Raw genomic sequence first — 26,705 nt, forward strand, 5'->3', positions numbered from 1 at the left:
ATCTCCTTACATAATATGTTATGTTAAGTGTATTAGTTTTCCAAACCATCTTTATTTGTTGATTTACCCAATTAATAGATGTTGCCGTATACAAGTTCTGGGCACTATATCAATTTTATCCAAGTAGTGACTCGGGAATCGAATCCGAAACCTCGTGATTAGGAGTTTGATCAGGAGTACCGCTCCGACCACAGAGGAAATCAACAAACCCCATTTATTATAACGAATATTGTATTTTCTCACAGTTCCGTGGCTTCCAACTGCTAGACGCAGCAAGATTGTACAAACAAGGATTTCCTGAACATATGCCCCTTTCTGAGTTCGCACGAAGGTAAGAATAGCATCTAAGTTTTATATTATTCAAGATCGGTTGAGATACATAATAATTTACATATCTAAACAGTTAATAATTAAAATTATAAAGATTATTGCAAAAGTTTTGACGATTTCAATAAACGCATCACTAGTCATGTCTATATTTTCTACTCGTTTTGTGCCTGTCAAACTGCAATAAATTCGCAAAAACACAAAGCGAAAAAAAAACTCCTTGAATAGTATATGCAGGACGTATTATAAAAACACCTACTTATGTTTCGTAGTATTCAAAACATCATTGATAAATAAACCAATTTCCATCAGATACCGTCTCCTGGCGACGTCTGAAAGCGAAGACTCGGAGACGACGACGCAGTCGCTGTCGGACCGACAGATCGTCGACGACATGCTGCTCACGCTCGACCTCGACGTCACCAGCTACAGGCTTGGTCTCACTCAGGTAAGTGTTACTGCAGCATATAGAGGCATGTATTTGTTTTCAGGATATTTTCTGGGGTTTTCTATAGAAACACTTATGTTTCTAATATTAATAGTACTGTTTTAAATAAATAAATATATCATTGGACAACTCACACACGGTCATTTGATTCCAAACTAAGCAGAGCTTGTACTATGGTAACCAAATAACTGATAAACATACTTATGTATATACTTCTAAATACATACTTATATAGATAAATTGAAATCCAGGCTCAGAACAAATACTCGTGCTCATCACACAAAGATTTGTCCCGGGTGGGATTGGAACCCACCACTCGCGGCGCTAAGGTTGTTGTTGTTTTAGATAAATAAGTAAGCTTAAAACTTAAGCGATCCTTTATACGCGATTTTCTATAAACATAAAAGTGCTCGAAAAGATTGGATATCGTCAATATTTGAATCCTTGGTAGTTCCTATGAATGCTCTTATTGGTTATGACTATTATTTCCAACACGGCGTATTTAGTAATATTATTTTATTGCCTGGACTCAAAATTCTAAATCTTAGTACCCACACAAAACACTACAAATTATAATTTTAACCAAAACAGCAAAAAATTAAAATAATTATCGTTGTTAGTAAATAGCAATGACAACTATCGCCTGATGGATGTTTAATTAACCACAACTTAATACAACAACTCGAAAAATCTAGAACTAAAGTAATTAGACATTTTACCATGAACCGTTATTTATTGTCCATTACTTTTTAATGAATTAATTAGCTAGTATTTATTAATTTACCGTAATGTGACCAAACATAATGTCAACTACCGGCCATTTAAGTACTACTAATGTGAAGTTTGTGGGTAACCAAAAATATTTATAATGCATATTATACTACAATTTACTAGATATACGAGTACAAGCAAATTAACAAGTTTTATTAATTTACTACTAAGGTAAACCAAAGCTTTAATACATTCAAAAATTATGAGGATGATAAGACAGCTGTCAATGTGACATATTTATGATGCGAATTAAAGTTCTTGATACTTGTGTTATCTGTTCAAAATAAAATTTATATTACTCTTTTAAGTACAAATAACTGTTAAACTCAAAAATACAAACCTACACCTAAACACGGTACATTAGAAATCGGTCCACATTTTCCCATAGAAAACCCACAGTTTCTTTGAACGTTTTAGCGAACAGTCGTCAAAGAGGAAGTGCTGTCCACCTGGTTTACGACTGCCACCTCAATTATAGAGCAATAATAATTAATTATGGCGTGCCCGCTGTTTATGCAAATCTCTTTATTGACGAAGAAGAAGATATATTACTTACTTTAAGGCCTATCTTGTGTGGTAAAATATATTTAGCTTACGTTTGGTTAAGGAAAATGTAGATTTTTTTTGTTTTACAGTTCGGATTTGCCTACTAACTTCAGCTTAACTTATTTGACAAATAAGGAAGGGGCTCCTAATTTCAGATCAGACTTAGATCTGTATACTATTTTTGAGCGTAATTGAAAGATAATGTTAGTAGCCTAAACGTAAACATTCTTGAGGCTATAGAATTGTCCACAAAAATGTGTTATTGTAAAAAATCTTAAGACATTCGTTTTTCAACAGTACCAAGCATTAAAGCAAGCTAAACTACATACTAATTATTAAAATATCGGATAGTTAAATTTGGGTTTATTGTTTTCACAATAAACGTACAGGCCTCTATCAAAAGCAATGAAAACAAACAGCACTTTTTTAGATTACATCAAAGAAAAACGAAAGTTAGGTAAGTCATTTAAAGTCATGTACTTTTACAAACGCTTGCCAAATCCGTGACGTAGGTAATAAAGGCATAGTTCACTTTCCATTTTGTAAGTGTCACTCACTGTACTATGTCGTGTTGGTGTGTCATACTCCATGGCATAGTAATGAGATGATGAGGTAAAAGATGGGTTAATGAGTCAATGTTGTAAAACTATTCAGCGCTGATGTATACAAATGTAATGATGGGACATCTTTTTAAATGATTTTACATTAAATGACTAAAATTTCATTAGTTGAATTCCTTATGAGGGTACATTCTGAGCAGGGTTGACGTCAGGCTGGTTTTAAAAAAATATCAGCCAAATCGACTTAACAGCATCTTTTTGAGAGAAATAATGTGGTGTCCCCCCTATGTAGCGTAGGATAAAGGCAAGAAAAATTAAAATCCACTTAAAAGAAAGCCACTAAATTGCCAAATTATCATGTTGAAACTTCTATTAAAGTAGTCAACAAGTCAGTAAAGTTTTGAAGTTAGTATTAATAGTAGCCGCTTGAAGCAACTTTTTGTACTTCATTTCGCCTAACGTAAGCTCAACATAAACCAAAAACCAGCTTCACTTGTCACATCAGTGTAATATACTCAATAAAAGCCAATAACACTTTACTACGAGTTTAAAGAATCACGGAAGAGCGCGCATTATTATACCAGCAGTAAACTTTATTTACACGTCGTAAAAGAAAACCCGTATGGCATTACACCACCAACTTGATGAAAGGAAATGCCGGAAGACTTGTTGTTGTTGCGTCTCTTTCTAACGACAGGTGAGAGAAAAGGACAGAGTTACGTAAACAGTAAGGTATTAGTTACAATGTTGCATCGCATGTAACGGTAGCTTGAAGTTGGAGTTTATCAACATTTGTTGTTAATTGACAATGGTCTAACCACTTTCGTTCCATGAGACATGATGTAAGGATAATGATCGTAATTAAACGACAATTTGTCACATTCTTCTGATGTAAATCTCGTCCCAAGGCTGATATTTTCATTTAAATCATACGTGAAATAGGTAACTAACGAGTCAAGTTAAATCTGGGATTAGTGGCCGATTTCTGAGTTACATTTAGCGGTAGTTTATTTATTTAAACTGTCATGTATATATGAGCTATTGAATAGATAAACAGCCGTTAAATATGCCCCAGAAACCGGGCATAAATCAGCTTAAGGAAAAGTATTATTCCTGTATTGCCTTAAATTCAAATGTTCATAAGACGCTAATAAACCAATATTCATGTATGTAGGTTATTTATAGTTAGACCTTAAAAATGACACTTTAATCGTAAGAAGCTCACGGAAAATATTTTCTGTAGATATATTCCTCTATTCTTTAATAACTTCGGCAATAAATTATACTAGTAACAGAAAATTTCATCGCAATAATTATAATTACTGTTTGGATAGCAAACGTAATTAAATCCCACGAATTTAACTTAAATTAGAAATAACTAAGCAACGAAGAATTTAGAAAACTCCATTGCAAAGAAATTCTGAGGCTCCCAATTCACACATAATGACCATTTTATTAAAAAGATCGTCGGTGGAACTCAATGTGTTCAAGAAAAAAAAATATTAGTATATTTTTTTATAAATTGTGTGAATATAAACTTCTTTTTTCTTCGTTTGAATTGTGAATCGTCAAAAAATGGTAATGTTTTTTATGAATTATTATGTACACTTATATAATCTGTGGTTTCCGTTGCGCCTACAAATGCGCGCGTAAAATTTGAGTGCGAGAGAAAATGTATTTTGTTTCTATTTATAGCATGCAATTATTTTTTATGGTAATCATTCGTAACAGAAACGGTAGTGAAACTATAAACAGTTCTAATTCTTTAAAACTATAAAGCTAACAGTGACTTGTCAAGTATCAAATTGTAACGATCGTGTTACTTTTAACACTGTAGTTTTTTAGGGTTGTCGTATCAAATATTAATAAGAGTTATTCAATCTCACACAATTTTTACGCGCAATATCATAATTACTTACTCGATTTGATTGCAGCATTATCTATTTTAAATATCATTTGGGACTCTTGGTCAGGCATAATTCGTTGCAAACGACTTGTGGACATCAAAATTGACACACGTTGTTTGCTAAATATTTACAAAGCCGTAACATAAGTTATTGCCTAACATAAAAAAAAAAAATATTATAATTATGTCATCAGTTTATTTATCAACGAACAAAACATAACCCACTGACTCGTGATAATGTGACCAACTTAGCGCAAGTATATATTGCGCCATTATCTCGGCGGCCCTGCGCTGCGCTTGCAGTGAAAGCCGTTATGTAACTCATCTCGGATTTATAACCTATTGCGAGCCGGGAAGTGAACGCTTGACATCGATATTACGATACTTTGTAGGTCATATTTTGTTGTTTATTATTGACCTGTCATGTTTTGAGGCATCTGGATAAGGAAATTAGGTTCTTGGGGGGATTTTATTTGGGTATATTCCCAGTTGTCCCCTCTAACACTGTCCCCCGGGTGACAACTGGGAATAAAAGTAGGAAGAAAATTCCCAGTTGTCACCCTGGAGTGACTTGGTTCTTTAGGTTTAACCCATTTTCGTGGGAATATACCTTTTATCGTGAGTTTTCTCTGACCACAAAACAAAAGACAGGTCTCAAAAGAACGCGAGTTTGAAGACTTGACTTCCATTGTGGCTTAGCTTCCTTAGCTTTAATCAGGAGGAACCCATGCCCAGCTATGACCTAATGCCTAATTGGTTAAAATAATAGGAAAGTTGGGGTGTAAAGAAATCTTATGATATGAGATAATGTGTTATATTTATCCTATGCACTGTATTATGTTAAGCATTACGTCATTAAACGTTTTACATAAACATAACTAAAAAAGGAAAATGATGCTTTCCGACGTTAACGCAAAAATATTTATGAAAATGATCGTTTGCATTTCCGTACCCGACAAGACTTATGCAATACAATATGAGGTTCCGTGTGCAAATGAAAATTGTTTCCATAACTACGGACATGTTTAAAGTTATCGTAATTAGATCGGTTCCCATTTCGCCGGACGTTGTGTAATTAGCGAAATGTTAGTGTAATAAACATTTTGACCGTGTGAGCCTGCGGTCGTAACACCATACGCTAATAAAAAAAGAAATTATAAATTAATCTTTCTAATTTTTTGTACGAGAGAAATTAAAACATCTCCCGGCTACACGAACCTAATTTTGACATGAGGCGCCAATACCTAGCTCACTGGTCGGTAAAGGATCTGTGGGTTAAGCAACCCTCGGCGCGGTCATTCCATAGATGGGTGACCGCATAGTGGTATTTGAACTGACCTTATCCGTGTTTCGAGGGACACGTTAAAAGTCGGTTCCGGTTGTTGTCAAATAAGACAACAGTCGTTAAGCCACTTCAAAGGCCTTCAGGCGGCTTGAACAACTTTATATACGACAAGAAGATAAATTTTGACATCTAATTGACATTTAAGTTTTGAACTATAACGGGCACAGACAACAAATCGATTCAGCCAGTATTACACAACGCTTGGCATAACTTCGAACACTTAATATTTTTTAAACTCCGAAGACCGGTAGTTACGTAACATTGTTACGTCAGTCGTCACACTTCCGAACATGTTCGAAATTGGCTCTCTGTGTCGACGCCTCGGCCTTCTTTTTCTTTACAAGTGGTACTCGGCCCAGTTGGACTTTTTTTTTTGTTTATTTTTTATCTGTTATGTCATTCGGTTACGATTTCACTGGCCTGTGGGCGTTAGTAAGTTCATGGTTTGAAATAAAAGGTGGTTTAAGATCGCTAATGTAGCTAAGGATTTTTGAAGAAGACGTGTATCATGGAATTAGTGCTTTGATACTTTAGTTTAATAACATTGTGAGTTTCTCGCTAGTCCTTCTCATAAGGGTCTACCCCCTTTCCGAGATTGATAGATTGAGTAATTGTAACGACTATCTTAAGTGTCAATATTTGACCTAAATGATTTGATTTGATTTTTTTTTATGGTACATAATTCAAATTTCCAATTACTATGAACCTTATAGCGAAAATACTTAGAGTGTACCGTTTTAATGTAAGTTTAATAGACCCTAATTTATTCGCTACATGCAATTTCACTAAGTATAGCCGGTTCTGAATTGTAGTTTAACAATTACTGATTTGCAAAATTACAAACATGCAACGGATGTCACTTCATTTATTGCACATTTCCTTTTAAACGCATTTGGACTGAAACATTTTATTTGATGGAAACCAGAATAATATGAAGGTACAATTTCTAATTACATACATACAAACACATAACTTAATATCACGCCTGTTTTACCGAAGGCTTAAGCAGAGGTGTATGAAATACAGACACGTTACGCTATGAACAATGTTACTTCCATGTAAAAGAGGGTAAGCCAATTGTTCCGACAGTTGGCCCGACCCGGGAATCAAACCCGAGACCTCAAGATCAGCTGTCGGCAACACCACCGACTGCGCCACAGAGACAACCATTTTCTAATTTATGCGGTGTCAAAAAGTTTTTTTTGAAATAGTGAAGGGATTTCTTTTGACAGTCCCAAGTATCAAAACGTGTTGGTTTTCTTTATGACAAGTGACAGATAAAAGACAGATTTGCACCTAAACCAGTCTAATGGTGAAATGATTGATGTCTTAATGGTAAAGGGGGTCATAGAGCAACTGTTGAGGAAGTAACACGTTCTAATCTATGGTTTGAAAGTATTGTTGCGTAGTAATTCGCATAACACTAAGGAACTTACTATAAAGATTTATATTAAAAAATTTACTTTGTCAAATTGTCAATCTCCGTGACTTACATTGGCCACAATGGTTAAGTTGGTCTTCTGGTCCGATTACAACATGAAACAAGTATTTATGCGTAGGGCGCGAATTATCTTTTTTAAATAATATTTTTAAGCTTATAAGGTCATGGGTTCAGTTCCTGGGTAGAAAAATTACACGTAGCTTAAAGCTTGGATAAAAGTCTTGCATGATAATAGCTTTATATGCGTCTGTACCTTATCGTTTTGAAAAAAAAACTCTACTTATAAAGATATGAAATTGCGTATTCAAAATGTCACTTTTCGTTTCATCACAATCCGTAATCTTGATTGGTCTAATCTAAAGTTTCACTACAATTGTCTCATGATATAAATATATTCGTTGACGTGTAGGAAAGTGCCGAAATTACCTACTGATTACTTTTACTACGGCCCGGCCATTCAAGTTCACGAGAGCATGAATTAGCTCTTACACAATACCTTCAACACCAACTAATTTTAAACCTTAACTCATTGACATAAAGCTCAAATTCAATTGTGACATTACAGAACTATAGTTGTCCGACTACATACTTTTTCACTCAAATTTGAACTTTAACCTTTTGACAACAAAATTCAAATTTTAATGGTCTTTCTGCATCGTTTTCAAATTGCAAATAATGGTATGCAAAAAGCGTGGTCCGCTTAGAATGGGTCATCGCATGACTTCCCAAGGGTAATGTCGATTAAATGGTTGTGTGGTTTAGTGTTCAGACGCATGGCTCATTTGTTATCTTTATGGGTGTGTCCGTGGTCATTGATTATCATGTCCCCATCATTTTTGCTGTACTTGATGTGGGCAGAGGACTATCTGTCGAAGTAAAATTTTGTTAGATTTCAATCTGTCACCAGCATCCCGAAATAAGAAGTTATAGATAATTTTAAGTACGAAACTGAGATTCGTAATCAGACTCAATATTGAGCTATTTACTACACTAGTAATATTAAATAGCGTGAGTTCTTGGGGCATACTTTAAGACCGCTGATCAGTATCGATAGCTGCTCCATTGCAGAAAGTTAACAAGCTTTCAAGTTCATAATTATGTTCGAGTATTGTCATGTCATGTTCGAGTAGTTTCATACTCCCGATTACATCACCAAACAATGGAGAAATCAAAGTTTATACTTATTTTAATAGGGTACGGTGGTCTCTTAACAAAAAGTAAAAACAGTGAAAGCCCATAAAAATACGTGTAATAGATATATTAACGAAAGAAATCACCATAGTTTTCCATAAATCTCACATTATCAGTGTTTTGGTCGCCATTGATGTTTTCTCGCCGTTATTTATAGTAACGTTATGTAAAAATGAATATTATAATTACTTGTTTACCGCAGTAAAACCTTCTCGAAGTTATTTATAGCGACTTTGTTATGTAAAACACTAGCGCGGCGGTTTGAAACTGGTTTGAATTGAAACTGGAAGCGTGTACCTTTGCATTTCTTTTGATGATGAATATTTCATTTCATGAATGTGAATGAAGCAGACAAAGTTTGTTGGCATCATAGCAAGGGTGCCAATTGGAAAACGGTGTGATTTTTTGTACGTATGTAAATTAAACATAATGCACAAAGCTTTTGAAGAGCAAGATGGGTCGATATCACAAGTAGCGTAAGATAGGCGTAAACGAGGGTAGCTCATATGCTTAAAATGATGATGCATTTATAAAGATATTTGCTGGACCACATCGGGTAGGTTTCGGTGTTTTGCCGTATTTATATCTCATCAAGAGGAAGCTAAATAATAACTCTGTTCTATTGGCTTATAGTTATAAAATTTCTACGCTAAAAAGCTTCAGTACATAATATTCCGAGAAAGTCATTTACACTAGTCAAAGGAAAACAGGAAATGTGGTCTATGTAGTCATCAATCATGTACGACTAGGACCACCAATATACGAAGTTATTATAAACAGATTAAAATACTAGCCTAAGGACCTGTTTTGTACGGTACTAGGTTCGCAAGTCAAACATAATGCTATTTGTATTGCTAATGACCAATTTGCTCAAACAAGAAACAGATATAATTAAACTAATTGATTTGTAATTGAATATTAAGTTTGAGTTCCCACTGTATATAATTATATGTACTGATATAAATACAGTCTTTAATATTCGTCTGGTAACATTTTTTGATTTTATAAAAAAATAATTAAATTAAACCCGTTCATATCCCACTGCCGGGCAAGGGTCTTCTCCCATAATGAGGGAGGAGTCAGGCCATGAGTCCACCAAGTATTTTGATGTTATTGACATATTGATACTAACCTGTCAAAAATATAAAGCTTTTTCGACTTAATTCATATTCACATTGCGGTTCGTCCAGATTTCTTTTTGATAAATTAGACTGTTAAAATAGGAATCTGTCAATCATCATAGAATATTTTCACGGTGGTGAAAAAAACAGTGTTAAGTAAACTAATCAATAACGACTGAATTTTTAATATACCTAAGAATTAATAAACCGCTTCAATCAACTATCTAATTATTTCCTTATTTTTGTCTATTGTACTCAAACATAAGCTATCAAATTATATAATCTGTTCAATGCCCATCATAACAAAACTTCAACGTCTTTTTACGAGATTCTGCGCTAACTACGTTTAAAACCGAAGCGAACAATTTCAATTATAAATTACATAACAACTACGGTCTGACGGCTCTAAGACACTTTTACATCGAAATATTTTAGAAACGAATTTTAGTACTAAATTGCTTTATAATTTTACGGTGAAATGTAAACTAACGTACACAAAGATGAGCTCGTTTCTCTCAGTTATGTAAGCGAAAACAAACAATTACGTATTTTATATTATAAATTATTTTCTTCTAGAATGTAATCATATTTTGCCTAAAAAATATAATAACAATTCTAAAATGTGTGTCTATAAAAATATAATATTAGTTAGTTCAATAAAGGATAACATCGTGATGTAACTTCGCATGCCTAAAATATATTTATAAAAAGTTCCACCTGGCTAGCGTGTACTCAAGGCCTCTCACTCATTTTAGGAGGAGGAAAGGTCTTCCTAGCAGTAGGATAGTAATGGGCTAATATTAATTTATTTAAGTTCCATGCATACACTTGACAAGTGTGAGAGAAATCTGCCAAGAGGTAAAATTACATGTGGTAACAAAAGTATGCTTGTTTACAAGTTCAGAATGTTTTCTTTTCTTAAAATTCAAGTGGTCATTCTACCTCTACATACCACTAATACTATTAAATTCGCATTTTATCGAACCTTAAAATCTAAAGGGTTAATATAATAACCTTTTTGGCTATCAATCAACGTTACAGTTAAGAAAGTTTGTAAAAAAGTAAACTAATCCGTTCCTACATAGAACTAATAGAATATTTAAATTTATTTATACGCACTATTGAAAAGATATTCATCATAATGTTTTCAATAAATATTCATGAACTATATCTCATTCTCGGTAGTCACTCCCTTTTGAAGGTAAACATGATAAATATCGAGTTTTTATGGTATTTTCTCACATTCATCGTGTGTACGAATTAATCATTTACGATTGAATTAAAAAGCTGTATTAATCCGGATGGATCGCGTTGATATCGAATGTCTATAAATATGTAATATGTAAATTAGAGGCCCTTAATAGTAGGTTGGCCGCGAATATCGATTAGTATAAATCAATCGGTGAGATCGCGAAGAAAATATTAGGCTACAATCCATAAAAAACATCTCGAAAGTTTATAGGTCAATAGTGCAGGTTAGTTTAAAAGAACTTATTCCTACATATATAGGTATAGAGAAGGGTAAGTCGTATTCAAAGTCCCTAAAGTCCAAAACAATTGACGTGTCGTCGACGTATCAATAATATAGCAAAGTATGTCAAAAACTCATTTAAGTATCGAAATACGGTGTGGTAACGTCACAGTTTCGTATTTTCGTTGGTATTAAATGAGTGTCAAAAAAATGCTTCAGTCTGTAATCATTTCAAATCTACTGAATGCACCATACTATCCAGATGTACTTATGCACTTTGATCAATCTGACTAGTTTGCTTAAATTCTTCGTCATATTTAATCTATTTTCTTAATATGATAAGTTCCAAAATTTTTTACAGGGTGAATCATGCAAAATATTAACACAAATAATCTTATCATCTTTCCTCTTACAGTTTTGTTTGTCTACATTTACTCACACTTTCTTCGAACATCAAACTTTCAGTAAGACAATCAAGAAGTAATTGGGAACAATGAAACAAGTAATGGATGGTTATATTAATATAAAACGTTACAAAGAACCATTTGTCTTGTGCCAAATTAAGATCTAGATACGAACTTTATTAGATTTAGATTTTTTGTGCCGTGTACCGAATCATTTGTACATTAGCAGTCATTTATAAGGTATGCTTATGATACTATATTATGTTAGATATTAACGATACGGATGTGGTTAACACAGATCAATCAATTTTGTATTAACATTAGAACCTGTATGATAAGGTGTATGGATATATGGTTATAAATGGGGCAAGACAAGTTTGTAAGGATCGTACCAAGTCGTGTTATTTGGTCTCTGCCTATCCCTATGGGTCACTAGCCATGGCTGCAGCTGTTCATTTCCCTTATTCTTTCCTGTGTTTGAAGGTTCGACGTATGGTTTCTCAATAAGAGCAGATCCGCCACGTAGTGGTCTATGTAAATGGGAACAGGACTTTTTTTTATAAAGGAACAAATAGTCCATTTAGTTTTTAAGTTGCCATCTGTTGCATCCATTACCACGGGAAAATATTTAAAATTCAATCGATTTAAACAATAATCCAACTTGTTTATTATACTAACACAATAATGCCATGGTAAAACGTAAAGGTTAATATGGTACATGTTTGTTAGTTTAACCGTCGGCACGGCTCAATCGATTTCAACAAACATGCGAGACCTTCTAAATCATAGGTATCAGATAAAATAGTAACCGGTATATCATGGAAATCGTATTTTTAGTGGTTATGAGGCTACGAATAAATTGATTTGTTTACTTTCAATTTTAACATTTGATTGCATATGTAATTTTAATGGGAATATACAAATATTGGTTTTGAAAGCTATGTTTAGATGGGGAGAGTTTCGTTTAAATATTGTTTTTGGTTTCTGATAAGGAAATTTAGAGTGTAAATCATTTTCTATGCTTGAATGAGTGAGAAATACGTAAAGTTTATAGGTTTTAAATTCAGTGGTAATATATAAAACTATACTTTATGAAATTGCAGAACAATAAAAATAATCATTAAAAACTGTGGTAGTAACGAGTCAAAGTGATCAATTCAAAAACCATTGCCAAATTAAAATATATTTTTCCTATATTTAACTGCATTAAATAAGGAAAAAAATGAGTAAAACTCAGATCTATTCTCAATACTAAGTTTCAGTATTTCAGTAGTACGATTCTCCACAATAAGAACCATAGAGTATCGAGTGTTTGACTTTTAAAATGTACTGTATAAATAGTTACTACGACGGCCGCTAGAGGCACTGATCAGATTTTCATACAAAATTTCTCGATAGCTAGCCGGTTGTAGCTATTCGATAGAAGTAGAGAATCGAGCTACAGTAAGATTAATAGATTGGTAGAAAGATCTGTCACTCATTTGCGGTCACAATTATTGCGAGTTTTTGTCGATATTTCTTGAAAAAAATCAAATCACTCGGTAAGCAAATTCAAAACCTAGAGCTATCATATCCAGGCCCCGAAACTTGCGCGAATATTTAAAACGATGTAAACGCTTGTCATTGGATTACTCTTAATCAACAGAAAACCGTTCATGTTTTTGTTGAGATAATAAATAAATTCAACCAGTTACCTACGCGAACACGCATTTTACCTTAAAATGCCTAACGTTTCGGCGCAGGTTGCACTCGCCGTGGTCCCAGGCAGACTGGAGCAGCGATGACAGGACTTCGTGTATATGAGGCGGTGTATATCTATTATACATTAAACATGCAACGCGAGAGTTTAAAAGTTACAGTTACCTACGGTCATGCTAAGGCTTACAAGATGATTTCACAGTTAAAAAACAGAAATAAGTATTTTTTAATAAGACAATTTGGACACTTATCTTTAAGGGTGGCAGGAAATGACTGAGGATAGAGACCGGTGGAGGAGTTTGGGGGAGACCTTTGATCAATTATGGGGCAGTATAGATTTAAAAAAAACTAATACACTCAAAACTTCGAAAAGACTTGTGCCTTGGGTTAACAATCTTAATAATTCGGCGATCACTGTTCTTCTTGAGATTCTAATAAAACTAACAGAGATTTGCAAATGTAAATGTGTTCAAAGCCTTTCGTTGCTGTCTGTATTACATTAGTGATTACGACGAAAGCTTCCTGACTGACAAGCAAATATTACGCATAGGTCTAAACTACGCCCGCGGCTACTGTTCACGCAAACTTTAATGACTAGGTTTATTTCTATCCTCCATTCATCAAATATATTGTAGTCCGTTCACTGGCTGGAAAACGATGAGTTAAGCAACCTTAGTGCGGACATTCTATAGATGGGTGGCCGCATTGCTTTGAACTAAGCTTCGGTGGGCATGTAAAAGTACAGCCCCGAATTTTGTCAATTAAGATTACAGTCGTTAAGCCATGTCAAAGGTCTTCGGGCGAGTTTAACACTAGAAACGTTAAAAATGGGAAAGTTATGTCAATATTTATTTTAATTATTCTTTAACATGGGATTTGGCACACACTTCCAACATTGCGTGATGGGAACTGCTGGTGACATTTACCATGCGTCGTGTCGTGAGTTGTCATCGTTCCCATGGTGTTTACATCTTTATCAATGGTCAATTTTATACAATTTCAACTGCCAAGTTTTCTTTTAGAAATGCCTTGTTGTTTTGCTACTTTTGAAAGTACATACAACAAGTGATAGTAGTACAACAGTGTCTAGAGGTTATGGGTTCCACAAAAGGTATGCCCAATAGATATGCCCATGTTTGATTCCGATCCTCAACTATCCACCTAAATTTCATGAAAATCTGTTCAGCGATTCAGGTTTAATAGAGTGAAACATACTTTCGCATTCATAATATTAGTTCCCACTGGTACATTTTAGGGTTTTGTACCCAAAGGATAAAAATGAGAGCCTATTACTGAGACTTCGCTGTCTGTCTGTCTGTCACTAGGCTGTATCTCATGAACCGTGATAGTTAGACAGAAGCTTTTTTTCACAAATTACTGGTCTATGAATGAACTTAATATCTTAATTATAATTTAGAATGTGTTAAATAACTCTTTCACAGCCATTGCGTAAACAGTTTATATACTTTGTGGCATTAACTCGAGAAAGTGTACGAGTAATTGTTATATTATTATTATTATGATAATTATGTCATTATATTCTTATGTATGCATAGTTTAATAGTTTAGTGTTTTAGACAAATAAGTGATGTAATAATGAAGAAAGTAACTTTTTAATAGTTTACTCTGCATTTTGAATCCTTTATAATTACTGTATATTGTAATAGAAGTATAAAAATTACACTCTTTTCCGTTAGTCATATTATGCTGGCAATTTCTTTATTTGCTCTCTTTTCTTTTTTGTCGTTGCTCTCTTGTGTTGCTTTTACGGATAAACAGCTTAACAAATTTCGATGATATTTAGCACAGAAGTAGTTGAACATTCGAGATACACAGACTACTTTTGTTTCGAAAAATACATTTTTTTATGTTCACAAATTTTGCGTTTAGTAATAACTAATTAGCAATAATGATGGAGTTTTAACTATTTGAAAGCTTGTAATAGTTCTTCAAAAAAATTGTTGTATATTATATCCAAATTATAACTTTTGTCTTACACATTGCGTGATTGCATGACAGCGTTAATCGCCGTATAATGGAATAAATTTCATAGAGTCAGAGATACCATCCATCGGGCGTTAAATAAAGGTAGTTTCTTTAATTGACTGACGAGACACGTCAACCGTACTTAGAGGCCTAAGACTTCCAGCAGCTGTGTGTGTCTGTTTAAAGCATTCGCAGCTAAACAACTGAAATGATTGTGATAAAATTAGTCATACTTGAAGGACATACTTGAAAACTTGATATATTTCAATATAGGCAATTTTTTCTCGTGCAAGCCACCGTTATATTGCTTAAATAGGGCATGCATAACAGTGTAACCGCGCGGTTTTGCTTGTGGCAACGCTTTTCAGTCAATAAAGGACTTGACAGACGTATTTTGTGTGTAAATTAGGTTTTCTATGAACATTGAAGGATACTGGTGTGTCTCCGATTAGTATCAAGTAAATACAAGAATCCTAGACGATCTGTGCTTGTTTTCTATGTGGGTCAAGAACGATAAAGACAAATGTGTCTGATCAAGTTTCTATCTAGACATGAGTCATTGAAAGCTCATAAATTATTCATTAGGCTTTTGACTATATTTTGCTTAGTTTTATACTTTTGATGAAATTATCGCTTCAAATGCCACTTATAGCAAATACTTGTTTAATGAACACAAGTATTTGGATATAAATGTATATGGGTATGTATTAAGAAATATATAAGTAAGCTAATTATTAGTTGTTTGGTTATCGTAGAACGTCACTCAATGGAAAGGCACAAGTCAAATAACTATATTTTCCAGTAAATTGTAGCATCTTGAAGGCCCAGCAAACTGTAATATATCAAAAAATCAAGAAAATGCGTTTTCATTCGCAGATTAAAAAATGTTATTTTAGAAAAAAGTTACCTTATATAATCGTGAACATAATTTGACAGCTATGAAACTGGTCTACTACAAATGACTCATAAAAACTAAGTTGCAATTATTATGGACAGTAATTTGTAACAGAATGAAGTCATTATCTGTAAACAAAAAATACTTTCAATCTTAAGTGCATTAGTTATGTTCGATTTGTTTCTTAGAAAATATTAGAGATATGAGGAAAAATATCTATTTCTTATTAAACCAACGGTATCTGGTAGAATTGCGTTATTCTCTACAATTGGTATTATCGAGTGTCGAAAGTTTGACATTTGGAATGTACTTCAAAAGTAGTTCCTGCAGCCCACGCTAGAGGCGTTGATACGATTATCATACATTTTCATTAAAAGCTTTTTTTCAGAAGACTTTTACAGCGTGTTTATAAATTATTCGCTTAAACCTTTCTTAGGAGTTGTCTTATCTATTGCTGAAACCAGTTCAGTAGATTCCGAGTTAATTGTGACCAGACAGACATACAGACGTGGGGAGGGGATTTTATATTATTATATGAGTACCTAGTGATAGTGATTGTGATCCTGTATCTTTAACAGAGGTTTTAACACATTATTTAGAAATGTAATATGGGTTTAATTTTATTCGCTTGTGTATAGTTGCATAAATATTGACAATTCAAAATAGCGTAATGGTATATAACAATTCGAAGGCCGCCTGACCTTATATTAGCTTAATATTTAGAGGAAGCAGTTATATAAGTGTTGACTTTCCGTCAAGTTATTTAATACAGAACATTCACGGCCGCGTCGAGGTTGCATAATATTTGATGTAGGCATAACAATGTGACCTTGTTCTATGTTAATAAATCGGAAATATTTCCGTTTGGGATCTACGAAATATATGCTGTTCAAGTTTTGACAGAAATAAAAAATTAAACCATGATAGAAACTTTTGATACTATTAAAATATTTGACTATAACTAATATTATACTGCCAATGGTTGTTACATATTTGTTTACTGAATTCTGAAAATCTGTATGTCTTACAAAGTTATTATTATTTTTGATTTTATATAGAAAGTTTTGTTCAATAAAGAAAACCTACTAACGTATTTATTTGTAAAATTAAAGATTTACTTCATACATTCATAAAGAAAGTATCAACTTTTATATTGACTGACGCACACTTAGTGCCATATTCACAATGTTTACATTTTTCATATTATCATTCATTTTTCATTACAAATAGCTGTCATGTCCACAGTAGGATCAAAAATGATCTATGTTCAAAACGTTAGTATAAAACAGTATGAAATATGACCACTTCTCTAGGTATTTAGGTATTTTACCAGCGATTCTTTGTAGCGAATACATAGCTGTATTCTCGAATCATTAATTTGCATGCCGAATGTAAAATTGCGGTATGAATGCTATCTAAAATTCTTGTCTATGTCTAACTGTTTAGAACATAAGTTACGGATATCTACTACCATAGACGAAACCACAAAACAAATATGAGAATAAGGAAACTATGCTTTTCTCTGAATAGTCGTGGGTTGTAAATTAAGTAGAGAAAGTATAGAAAATGAAAAATATTTTCTAACAGGAAAATGTGAATAAAAATTGTTTTGTAAAGAGTGCAACAATCGATTTAAAAATTCCCGGCATGATACCTGTATAAATATTTAACTACAGAATTCCAATGGCCATGCATTCATGCGTTCATTAATATCAATTATATTATTATAAAACACAAACTACAGACTTCGAAATGAATTAAATCTATGAAATTATTTATATCAATAACTCGTAAAACTAGTCAAAACAAACGATTAGACTAGAAAAGTCAAGTAATTTCAAATAAAATTGATGAATAGTTCAATTATATGTTCAAACAAAAATGTATTAAATAGCTGTCATGATGAATCGTGATCTATAGTTGTGACCGTGGGTGTATCAATTATCTAACAATTATGGGTTATTTTGTAGGCGAAGGGCACTTTGAGATGAATTAATTCTCTCTGATAGTTTTATAAATAATTGTAATCAAAGATGAAACATTGGAGAAAATTTACATTGATATATGCGTTACCTAAGGCTTTACAGATGCGCTCTACATTTTTCTATCGAGTTTATTCATAAAAATGCAATAAATTATAATAAACGCTCTAATTTTAAGTGAAACTATAACACAATATTTTTGAAATCAAAATAAATAACAATGAAATTGAATTAATCACTATGGGTAGACATTTTTCGAATCATTGTTTGTTGTTGACTGCTAATTTGACAGAATGTTTTTTTTTTCTTATCTTTTTTAATATCAAAAGAGTACGTTTTTTAATCTACAAACATGCTGGCCGCATGAGTGCTCGCTTCGGATTCGTGATTCGAATAAAGTGATGTAGAGCGAAATGATTGGATGTTGATGACGTTCTATCTCATCGCTTATGAACACAATAATTTGTGACTCTTCAATGTAATTGACCGTAAAATGGACTCTCTGGATTTGGGCTAGAAATAAATTTTAAAATGGTCGTCTTATTTATATTTTTTCCATTGTTACAGGTACGTTTCAGTCAGCTTGCAATATCAGCCAGAGTAGTATGCGCCGAATCTTTATAAGGTAATAGGTACATGTATAATCGTATAAAATAAGCAAAATACTCGTTCATTACAGGTGTACCGAATTTCAGTTTTTTTTATAATTAACACGAGTTTAAGTAAATTTTAGAAGCGTAAATAAGCTGCATTTGAAAATCTTCGAAGTGTTTTTAGCGCATTTCGCGTTGTTTAACATACAAATCGTTTGATAACAAAAGGCAGATATGAATTATGCGTCTAGCAACACTCTTGCATTGCCTGCACTCGTATACAACAGTTTTAATCGTTTTAATGCACTAGAATTGCTAATTAATGCGTTATTTTACCTTACAATTTGTTAAACGAGCTTTTATTAAGGAAAAGATTGTAGAAATTCTCGACATTCTTTGAATTAGAAGCAAATTTTTTTAGTTTTTTTGGAAATGTAGTTAAGTTAAATTTAACTTCTAACAAGGTACCTATGTGAAGCAGCATTCAAAGTTTTAATGTTGTTCGGGTTTTCGCGGTCAAAAACCTTAAGTTGAAAAAATATTGTGTAGTTCACTAATAGTTCCTAAAAACCCTATAAAGTTTGATTGCACTTTGAACTTAAAATTCCTTTGTAAAATCCTCTGCGACAGGCTTTCTTAAAGTCTCTATTAAAACAAATAAATTGCTCTATAACAAGGATCATCCGTCTTAGTTCAATAAAAACATTAATTATTTATGCATAATTGTTTAAATATTGATACATCATTGAACTAGACAAGTCAAATTAATCATATCAATAATTTTAAACGAATTAATTCGACAGTCGTTACCGATTGTTACTTCTTTACAATGAATGGCAACATAAGTACATTTGAACGTAGATCGATGTGCGGTACTTGTGCGAATTCTTTCTGTCGTTGGAGCTATGCGGAGATAATTGATTTGCGTTGCGTGCGTCCGATCTGTGCAGTTCGTTCGTTCGTTCGTCGTATGGTTAGTGGTCAACCTAGTGTCAAAGTTGTTCAAGCCGCCCGAGAGGCCTTTGACGTGGCTTAACGACTGTTATCTTAGTTACAACAGCCGGGACCGACTTTTTACGTGCCCTCCGAAGCACGGAGACGCCCAGCTCAAATACCACTATGCGGTCACCCATCTATGGGATAACCGCGCCAAGGGTTGCTTAACCTACAGATCGTTTACCGACCGGTGAGCGCAACTGACTATGGGCGCCTCATCTGTGCAGTTAACTAAGAGACTTCGCTCTTAAAATATAATATTTTCTGTAGCTGCGATTTTTATATTTGCTAACTCTAGCTAGTTTTTTACTTCTATGGGAATGCGAGGAAGATTATTTGCGTATAGCGTCGTTGCATTTGAATAACACGCATAAGTGGTAAAAAATACTCGAGTTATCAGCAAGTATCATCGCAATGTTTGACAACCTCTTACGTACTTAGTAAAAAACTTATCGTAAACTTTTTTTTTCAAAATGGCGACGCCTCTAAATTTCATTTCATGTTAGCGTAAGTGCTCGTTTGCGGTCAGTTAGAAAAATAAACGCCAGCAATTTGAAAATGAGCGTGTTTTAACTGACACGTAGGTACGGGAAGCATCTTATTAGTGTACTTATACTTATTTATCTGTGGTATACTTTTAAACCACAAATAATAGTGATTTTCTTTTTAAAATTGGATAGTGACCTTTTAGACCTTTTGTTTTGGTAGTGTAGTCTGTAATCATACTAATTTGGACAATTATGGATTTGTTGGGTTTACTTCAATTTTAGACAGAAATATTATGTACAGTTTTTGTAATTACATTAAAGATTTCAAAGGTTTAAACTTATGTAGTAAAAAATGAAGCATCAAAGTAGTTAATACATTATTAAAACCGTACCGTATGATCGTGCCAAATTTATTTCAAACCCTTTCACTTGAAACGTAATTAAGTACCAATCATCAATTTGCACATCAAAATATATCCTCCTTCAACCACAAAAGTCACTAAGTGTAGAGAAGCCATTGATTGACAGACTTCCGAAATTATTTTTTTAAAAGGCAAGGGCAAAAACACTGGCAGCTTTCTCTCGTATAATATAGAACATAATTCAAACTTAGAACTGTTATTAACTAGGAGCAGAGGTCGATTACGGTAGAGTAATTATCGATAATTAAATATTTCATTCGAAATTCGAATAGTGAATAGGCTGATTGAGTTGCGATCGGTGCCTTTTGTGTTTAAAAAAATATTACTATGTTGTGGCGGGAATGTTCATTTGTCAAAATTGAGTTTCTTTTTTCATATCGAAAGGATATATATTATTTAAAACTAAAAGGGCTTTTCAATGACATTGACAGGTTGGTCAAGGTACCTATTCAAGGTGGACTGCGCTTTGAAAGTTATTTGGTGTAGTGTAACGCCGTGGATAAATACAACGTATTAATTTGTTTTTAAGACACATTCATGTAGTCCAAATATCATACTTTTGTTTTGAGTTTTCCATAATCATTGCTGTTATTTATTACTGCATCTATTTCGCAAAATTATTACGTTATTTTTTTATGTAGCAGAGATATCAATAAATTGAGTCAAAATAAAATGATTTTAACACTTTATTTTACACATATTGCGGTCCTACACACTGGTTACTCGCTTCAGGTTGGTGACTTAGCACGCCCTTAAAAAATACGTTTTAATTTTTCAACAAATTTTTGCATCATTACATTGAAGAGAACATTACTTACATAATTACATTACATTGTTAACGAAACCCGAAATAAATCCCTGTCAGGATGAAACGAAATTTTTATTTGAAATATGATATTTTGTTCACGACCCGCATTCCGATGCACAATGTATATTTATACTATGTTATTTAACATCATTGTAATAAATATTAACCCCTGATTTCACCACTTCTGAATAAGTACCGGTTAGCTTATCAGATGGAAGTTGGACATTGTTTCATACATTTTTCCTATCGGATATGTTATTTTATACTTGATCATAAGCCGCGAAGCACTAAATTCAGTAAAACAATCTCGTACAAAAATGTCTGGAATCTTTAAAATAAAAAGTTGCAAGTCTTTAAGTCCACCACGCTGGCCAAGTGCGGATTGAGTACTTTGTTCAATGCCCTCAAGAATTGTGTTAAAGCTTTTTTTAGACCTGCAAGGCTTCATCACGATGTTTTCCTTCGCCGTTTATTTCTAATACACACATAACTTCGAAAATGCTTGGTGTGTTGCATGGATTCGAACCAGCAACCACTTGAGTGGGAGGTGTCAAATTTGACCACTCGACCATCACTGCTATCAGCATGTAAAAAATGGACAAGTTTACGCATAAAAAAGGTTGCATAATAGAAGTAAGAGTGTATACGTATTTAAATTAGAAGGTTTAATGTTTGTATGTAGTAATACGTAACGAGATTCACGCATCTTTCCGACATTTACTTCATTAAAAGATGCCATCTACGCCATGTGTTCTTTTAAGAAATTTCCGTTTAATTAGCAATTATTGTTTGTTAAATTAAACTCGAAAAACTTGCATATGCTTTATTTTTTGTATAATTTTATTTATTACTTTGATTGAATTAGATTAGAAATACCGGTATTTCAGAGATTTTAACAAATCGACTTTATAAGTAGCAAAAATAATATGGTACTTAAGATACGAAAAATCTAAGTTTGTCATGACATTAACTTTTATTCCCGTTGAGCTATGTAAAAAAATGGTACTAGAAAGAACTAGTAATATTAACTAACAATTAATTATTTGACTATATGCCTAAAATACTATTTAATTACAGGCTCGTACAGACTCAAACTTGTAATTATTCAATGTATCTAAATTATTTTCAGTTCTCGTTAAACGTAACACTTATAGCTTATTTCAGATGTTTCTAAACCCCATTAAGATGTAAATATCATCAATTTAGTTCTACTCACAGAGGATATGGTTAAAACACTAAAATTGATATTTTGCGTGTTCTCAAATGAGATAACATATTTGTTATTTAACATTCAAGGAGAATAAAGAACGATTATGACTTGTAATTACACAAATACACACATTTGATGGATTTATCATAGTTATTTTGTTCTAAAATGTGATGGTCCGTTTCTCCAGAATTTATAAGTATAGTGCAACTGCTCTCGATTGCGTCTACGCGTACACTATAGTTATATTGCTTTATACCCAGTTAGTATAGCTAGCATAGTTCCCAATCCTATAGGATTTCCGGGATAAAAACTATCATAAATCCTTTCCCGGATCCCAAACTATCTTTGTACAATAATTCATTCAAATCGATACAGTGGTTTAGGCGTGAAGAAGAGACTTACAGGGTTACTTTCGCATTTATTTTATAGAAGGGATTATACGGAGGCCTTTTGATGCAATAAAGACATTATGCTGTACCTTTGATAAGGAAATTAGAGTTATTGCTTATTATTTATCAAAATTGCAACAAAACCATGTTATATGTATATTATCGATACAATCTAATAATTCGATACTATCGACCTCGATTGTATGTCAGTTGTCGACCATATCGGAACTAATTAGGACGACTTGTAATTAACTCACTGTTTTATTTGATTATCTTATATCAGTGTTTAAAATAAAGTGTTCGTGCATTTTGATAAAGATATGGAGCAGCGTTAATTATAGAATATGATAATTATATTATTGTGATCAATGGAGGCGTGTCTAGAGGTAAGATTTCAATACGGCACAAAAACATGTATTGCAAATATTGTTTTATGTAACACATTAAATAATTGCTTTAAATTCGGTAGTAATTGCCATTTAATGTATTGTAAATATGGTACCAAACTCAATTGTCGCAAAAGTGTGTTATATACAAGACATTTAACTACTACCTTAAGAGATAACACACTAAAATTTCTTGGGAATAAATCCATCTCTTGGTGAAATCGCTTGAAAATCCGCTCAGTCAATTTTGAGTTTAGTGCGATTAGACAGACTGACACTTCGAAGGGACTTCGTTTTATGATACAAAATGATGTAATAAGTTCATGTCTTTGGTACCTACCCCTATGGGAACAAGGCATGATCTTATGTATGTACGTTTGTTACCATGACAACATTATAGTTATATTATAAGGTGAAATAAACAACAACAAAAATATGCCGCCTATTTGCTGAGTCAAAACATCTATCATACCAACAAAGTTGTAATAACTTATCATGAAGTCATTGTCAAAATCTCAATTGTTCCTGTCTCAATAATTGACTCGTCGGTAACTAGAAAACGATGCATTAGTACTTTAATTATTATCTATCGATCACTGGCTATATCGAAATCGATACGTCAGTTTTGGAGGTTTGTTTTCACACAATAGTTTAATATACATTTCGACTTTCTTTTATTAGGAAGTAATTATATAGGCTCGTATGAAATTCCTTTTACTTATGTAATGTTGGTGATGAGAATGAAATCGATATCGAATGGCTTATGTAAAAAGGTGTTATGTGCATGTACGAAGTTTTTATGTTTTGTTTTTATACAAATCGAAGGAACGAATACAAGATTAATGATTCGCGTTTTGTAATTTTTTTAACCGAATTCAAAAAGGAGGTTTTCTATTCGACCGTTTTTGCCAGCATAATAAATAAAATGTGTATTAGTTATTTAACCTTTTAAGTTATGCAATTTTGCTGACAAGGAGTTTTGAATGACAGTATATAAAGAAACAAACATATTATGTTATACATATTCTTAAATTTTTAAAAAATTTAGTAGATTTGTTAGGTGTCCGGAGTTTAGAAACGTGCTCGGTATATGGCAATAGGCTCGCCTTCTATATAATTGTACTAACATTGTTAATGTCGAAATGTGGGTGTATTTCATACACTTCTGCCGACACCTTAGGGTATAACAGGTGTGATATTATGTAGAGTATATTTTATATATTTTGAGGTCTCGGTCGGTTAATAATCGGTCAATTAGTTTGTCTCAAGAATGCACATATTGCGTATTCCGATCGCGGCGGCCATGACAGCTCCATTTTATCACCTACCATTTTTATTTTTATGAATATTTTTGTTTTATTCGATTGCTGCAATAGTAATTATCGAGTCGACGAAGGTCAGGATGTGAATGCAACCTTCACGCTGACTTTTAACATGAAAATTTTGTTTTTATTACTTTAGATCTCTTTTGATGTAATGTTTCGTAATTCTGGAGTTTTTGAAAGTGTTTTTTTCAAAGCATGCAGTGTTTGTGTGACATAATTGTTGCTAAATATTGTGTTTGAAAATTTGTTGGGAAAGGTATTTTGTAACTTTAGCTTTGAATGACTATTATCTAATGTTACTTGCGAATAATGCATTTTTATAAGTTTTCCTTGATCCGTCTATCGCTTTACGTATGCGGCTTTTGTTACTAGATTTCAAGCGTTTATTAAAACAAGGCTATAATAATTTCACACTACACAACGAAAACAAAACTTTTTTCGTTTTTATACAATCCGCAAAACGACATTATTTTTGTGGTATAAAAAAATAGAAATATACATTATTATACTATCCTTTTATTTTGCATAAGCTATATACTTTAGTAAGATACAGTGACTAATAAACTAAAGCTAGAACTCCCATCTGAATATATAGAGTGACTGAATAGATAGAATGACTTGTCAAAAATGACATTATAATATACTCTCTTAACATCTAATCATGGATTATCATCACGTTAACAAAGAAAAAAGAACATATACCACTATTAGTAACTGAAACTTATAATTTTCATAATCTAGGTTCAGACGTTGCGTGCAACAAGTTCGTGAAAGCTAGACTTTCGATACATAAAAAAATAGAATTAAAATTGGACTACAAAATAGCTTCAGAACGTGTAATCTTCGATTTCATATCAATCGTATTGTTCTTCATTGATATCTGATTATTGGTTAAAGCAATTTAAGACTCGACCTTTGATTTGTAAAGCAAAAATAAGAGGAAAACTAACTGATAAACTTAAAGATATTTAGAAAAAAATTGTAGAGTAAAAAAGGCTTTATAAAGGATTTACAAAATACTCTTAACTTTTGATCTCTGAATTCTTTACTTTATTGAGTAAATAGGTGCACTGCGTGAAAATTTAGATACGTTTATGTCGTAAACAATCATATTATCAATATTTTTAAAGTGTTTCAAACTAAGGTAATAACGACGTTCAAAATCTATCACCCACCATACGTGTAAAACGACTTAAAAATCCAGTTAAATACTTCGAAAACGATAGAAATAAAAATGTTGATCCGTCATCAAAACAACATCAAAACTAAGTTAGAACAAAACTATTTATGCAAAGTATTATGTATATAATAAGGTATATACAGTGTTACGTGAGCGGTCGGTGTTACGAGGCGCAGCTGAGCCGAGCGCGGGCGCAACTTGCGCAGTCTCGCACCGCATCGCACGCGAATCACGCGCACTTTCGCTCTCGCAACGACACTTCCGCGATACACTTCCTTTGACCACGGAAGTTGATAATCAACCCTTATATACACACCCTATATTTTTCAATACAGAAAAATATATTTGAACATTAATTCATAGATTATTTGCATTCGTAAAAAAAGCGTTTGCATTTGTAAATAACTTTCGTGAACATTTTTGTGGTGATCTATTTATTATTTTGACTTTGTTTGTGTCCTTGTATGTTTGTCAAGTTTATATAGTAGTTTATTTACTATATGTTTACAAATACATTGAACTAGTGGACTTAGTGGACTGTGCGAATATTCTAGTCTTGATTTATCTGTTTACGAAAAGTTGACTAACATTAGCTAATGTTTTTAAAACTGTGTTGACCGAAAGTGACAGTAAAGTTTTGCGATACTATTAAGTGACAAAAAGTGCCATATTATCTGACGGATGCTAGTGACAAAGTGATTAACTGGTAGTCAATAGTGACAAGTGATATTAGTGACGAATATTTTTGAAACTGGTACCACGTGCTTTTCAGGGCCAATTTATTTGGTCAACGTACTAAGTGGTATATTGGTACCA

The 26,705-nt window shown here is 33.0% G+C and overlaps 1 protein-coding gene across 2 annotated transcripts in view; it reads left to right on the forward strand.

Annotated features, from left to right (window-relative positions):
- The window catches only part of Mhcl (Myosin heavy chain-like), a 285,346-nt gene that overhangs the window by 143,311 nt on the left and 115,330 nt on the right, over window positions 1-26,705 (forward strand). For both annotated transcript variants that reach the window (XM_076127805.1, XM_076127806.1), the window contains 2 exons: window positions 246-331; window positions 640-775. In XM_076127805.1, coding sequence (XP_075983920.1) covers window positions 246-331; window positions 640-775 — 222 coding nt within the window. The remainder of the gene's footprint in view (window positions 1-245; window positions 332-639; window positions 776-26,705) is intronic.

The sequence above is a fragment of the Anticarsia gemmatalis genome, chromosome 20 (assembly GCF_050436995.1).
Source record: "Anticarsia gemmatalis isolate Benzon Research Colony breed Stoneville strain chromosome 20, ilAntGemm2 primary, whole genome shotgun sequence".
Lineage (NCBI taxonomy): Eukaryota > Metazoa > Arthropoda > Insecta > Lepidoptera > Erebidae > Anticarsia > Anticarsia gemmatalis.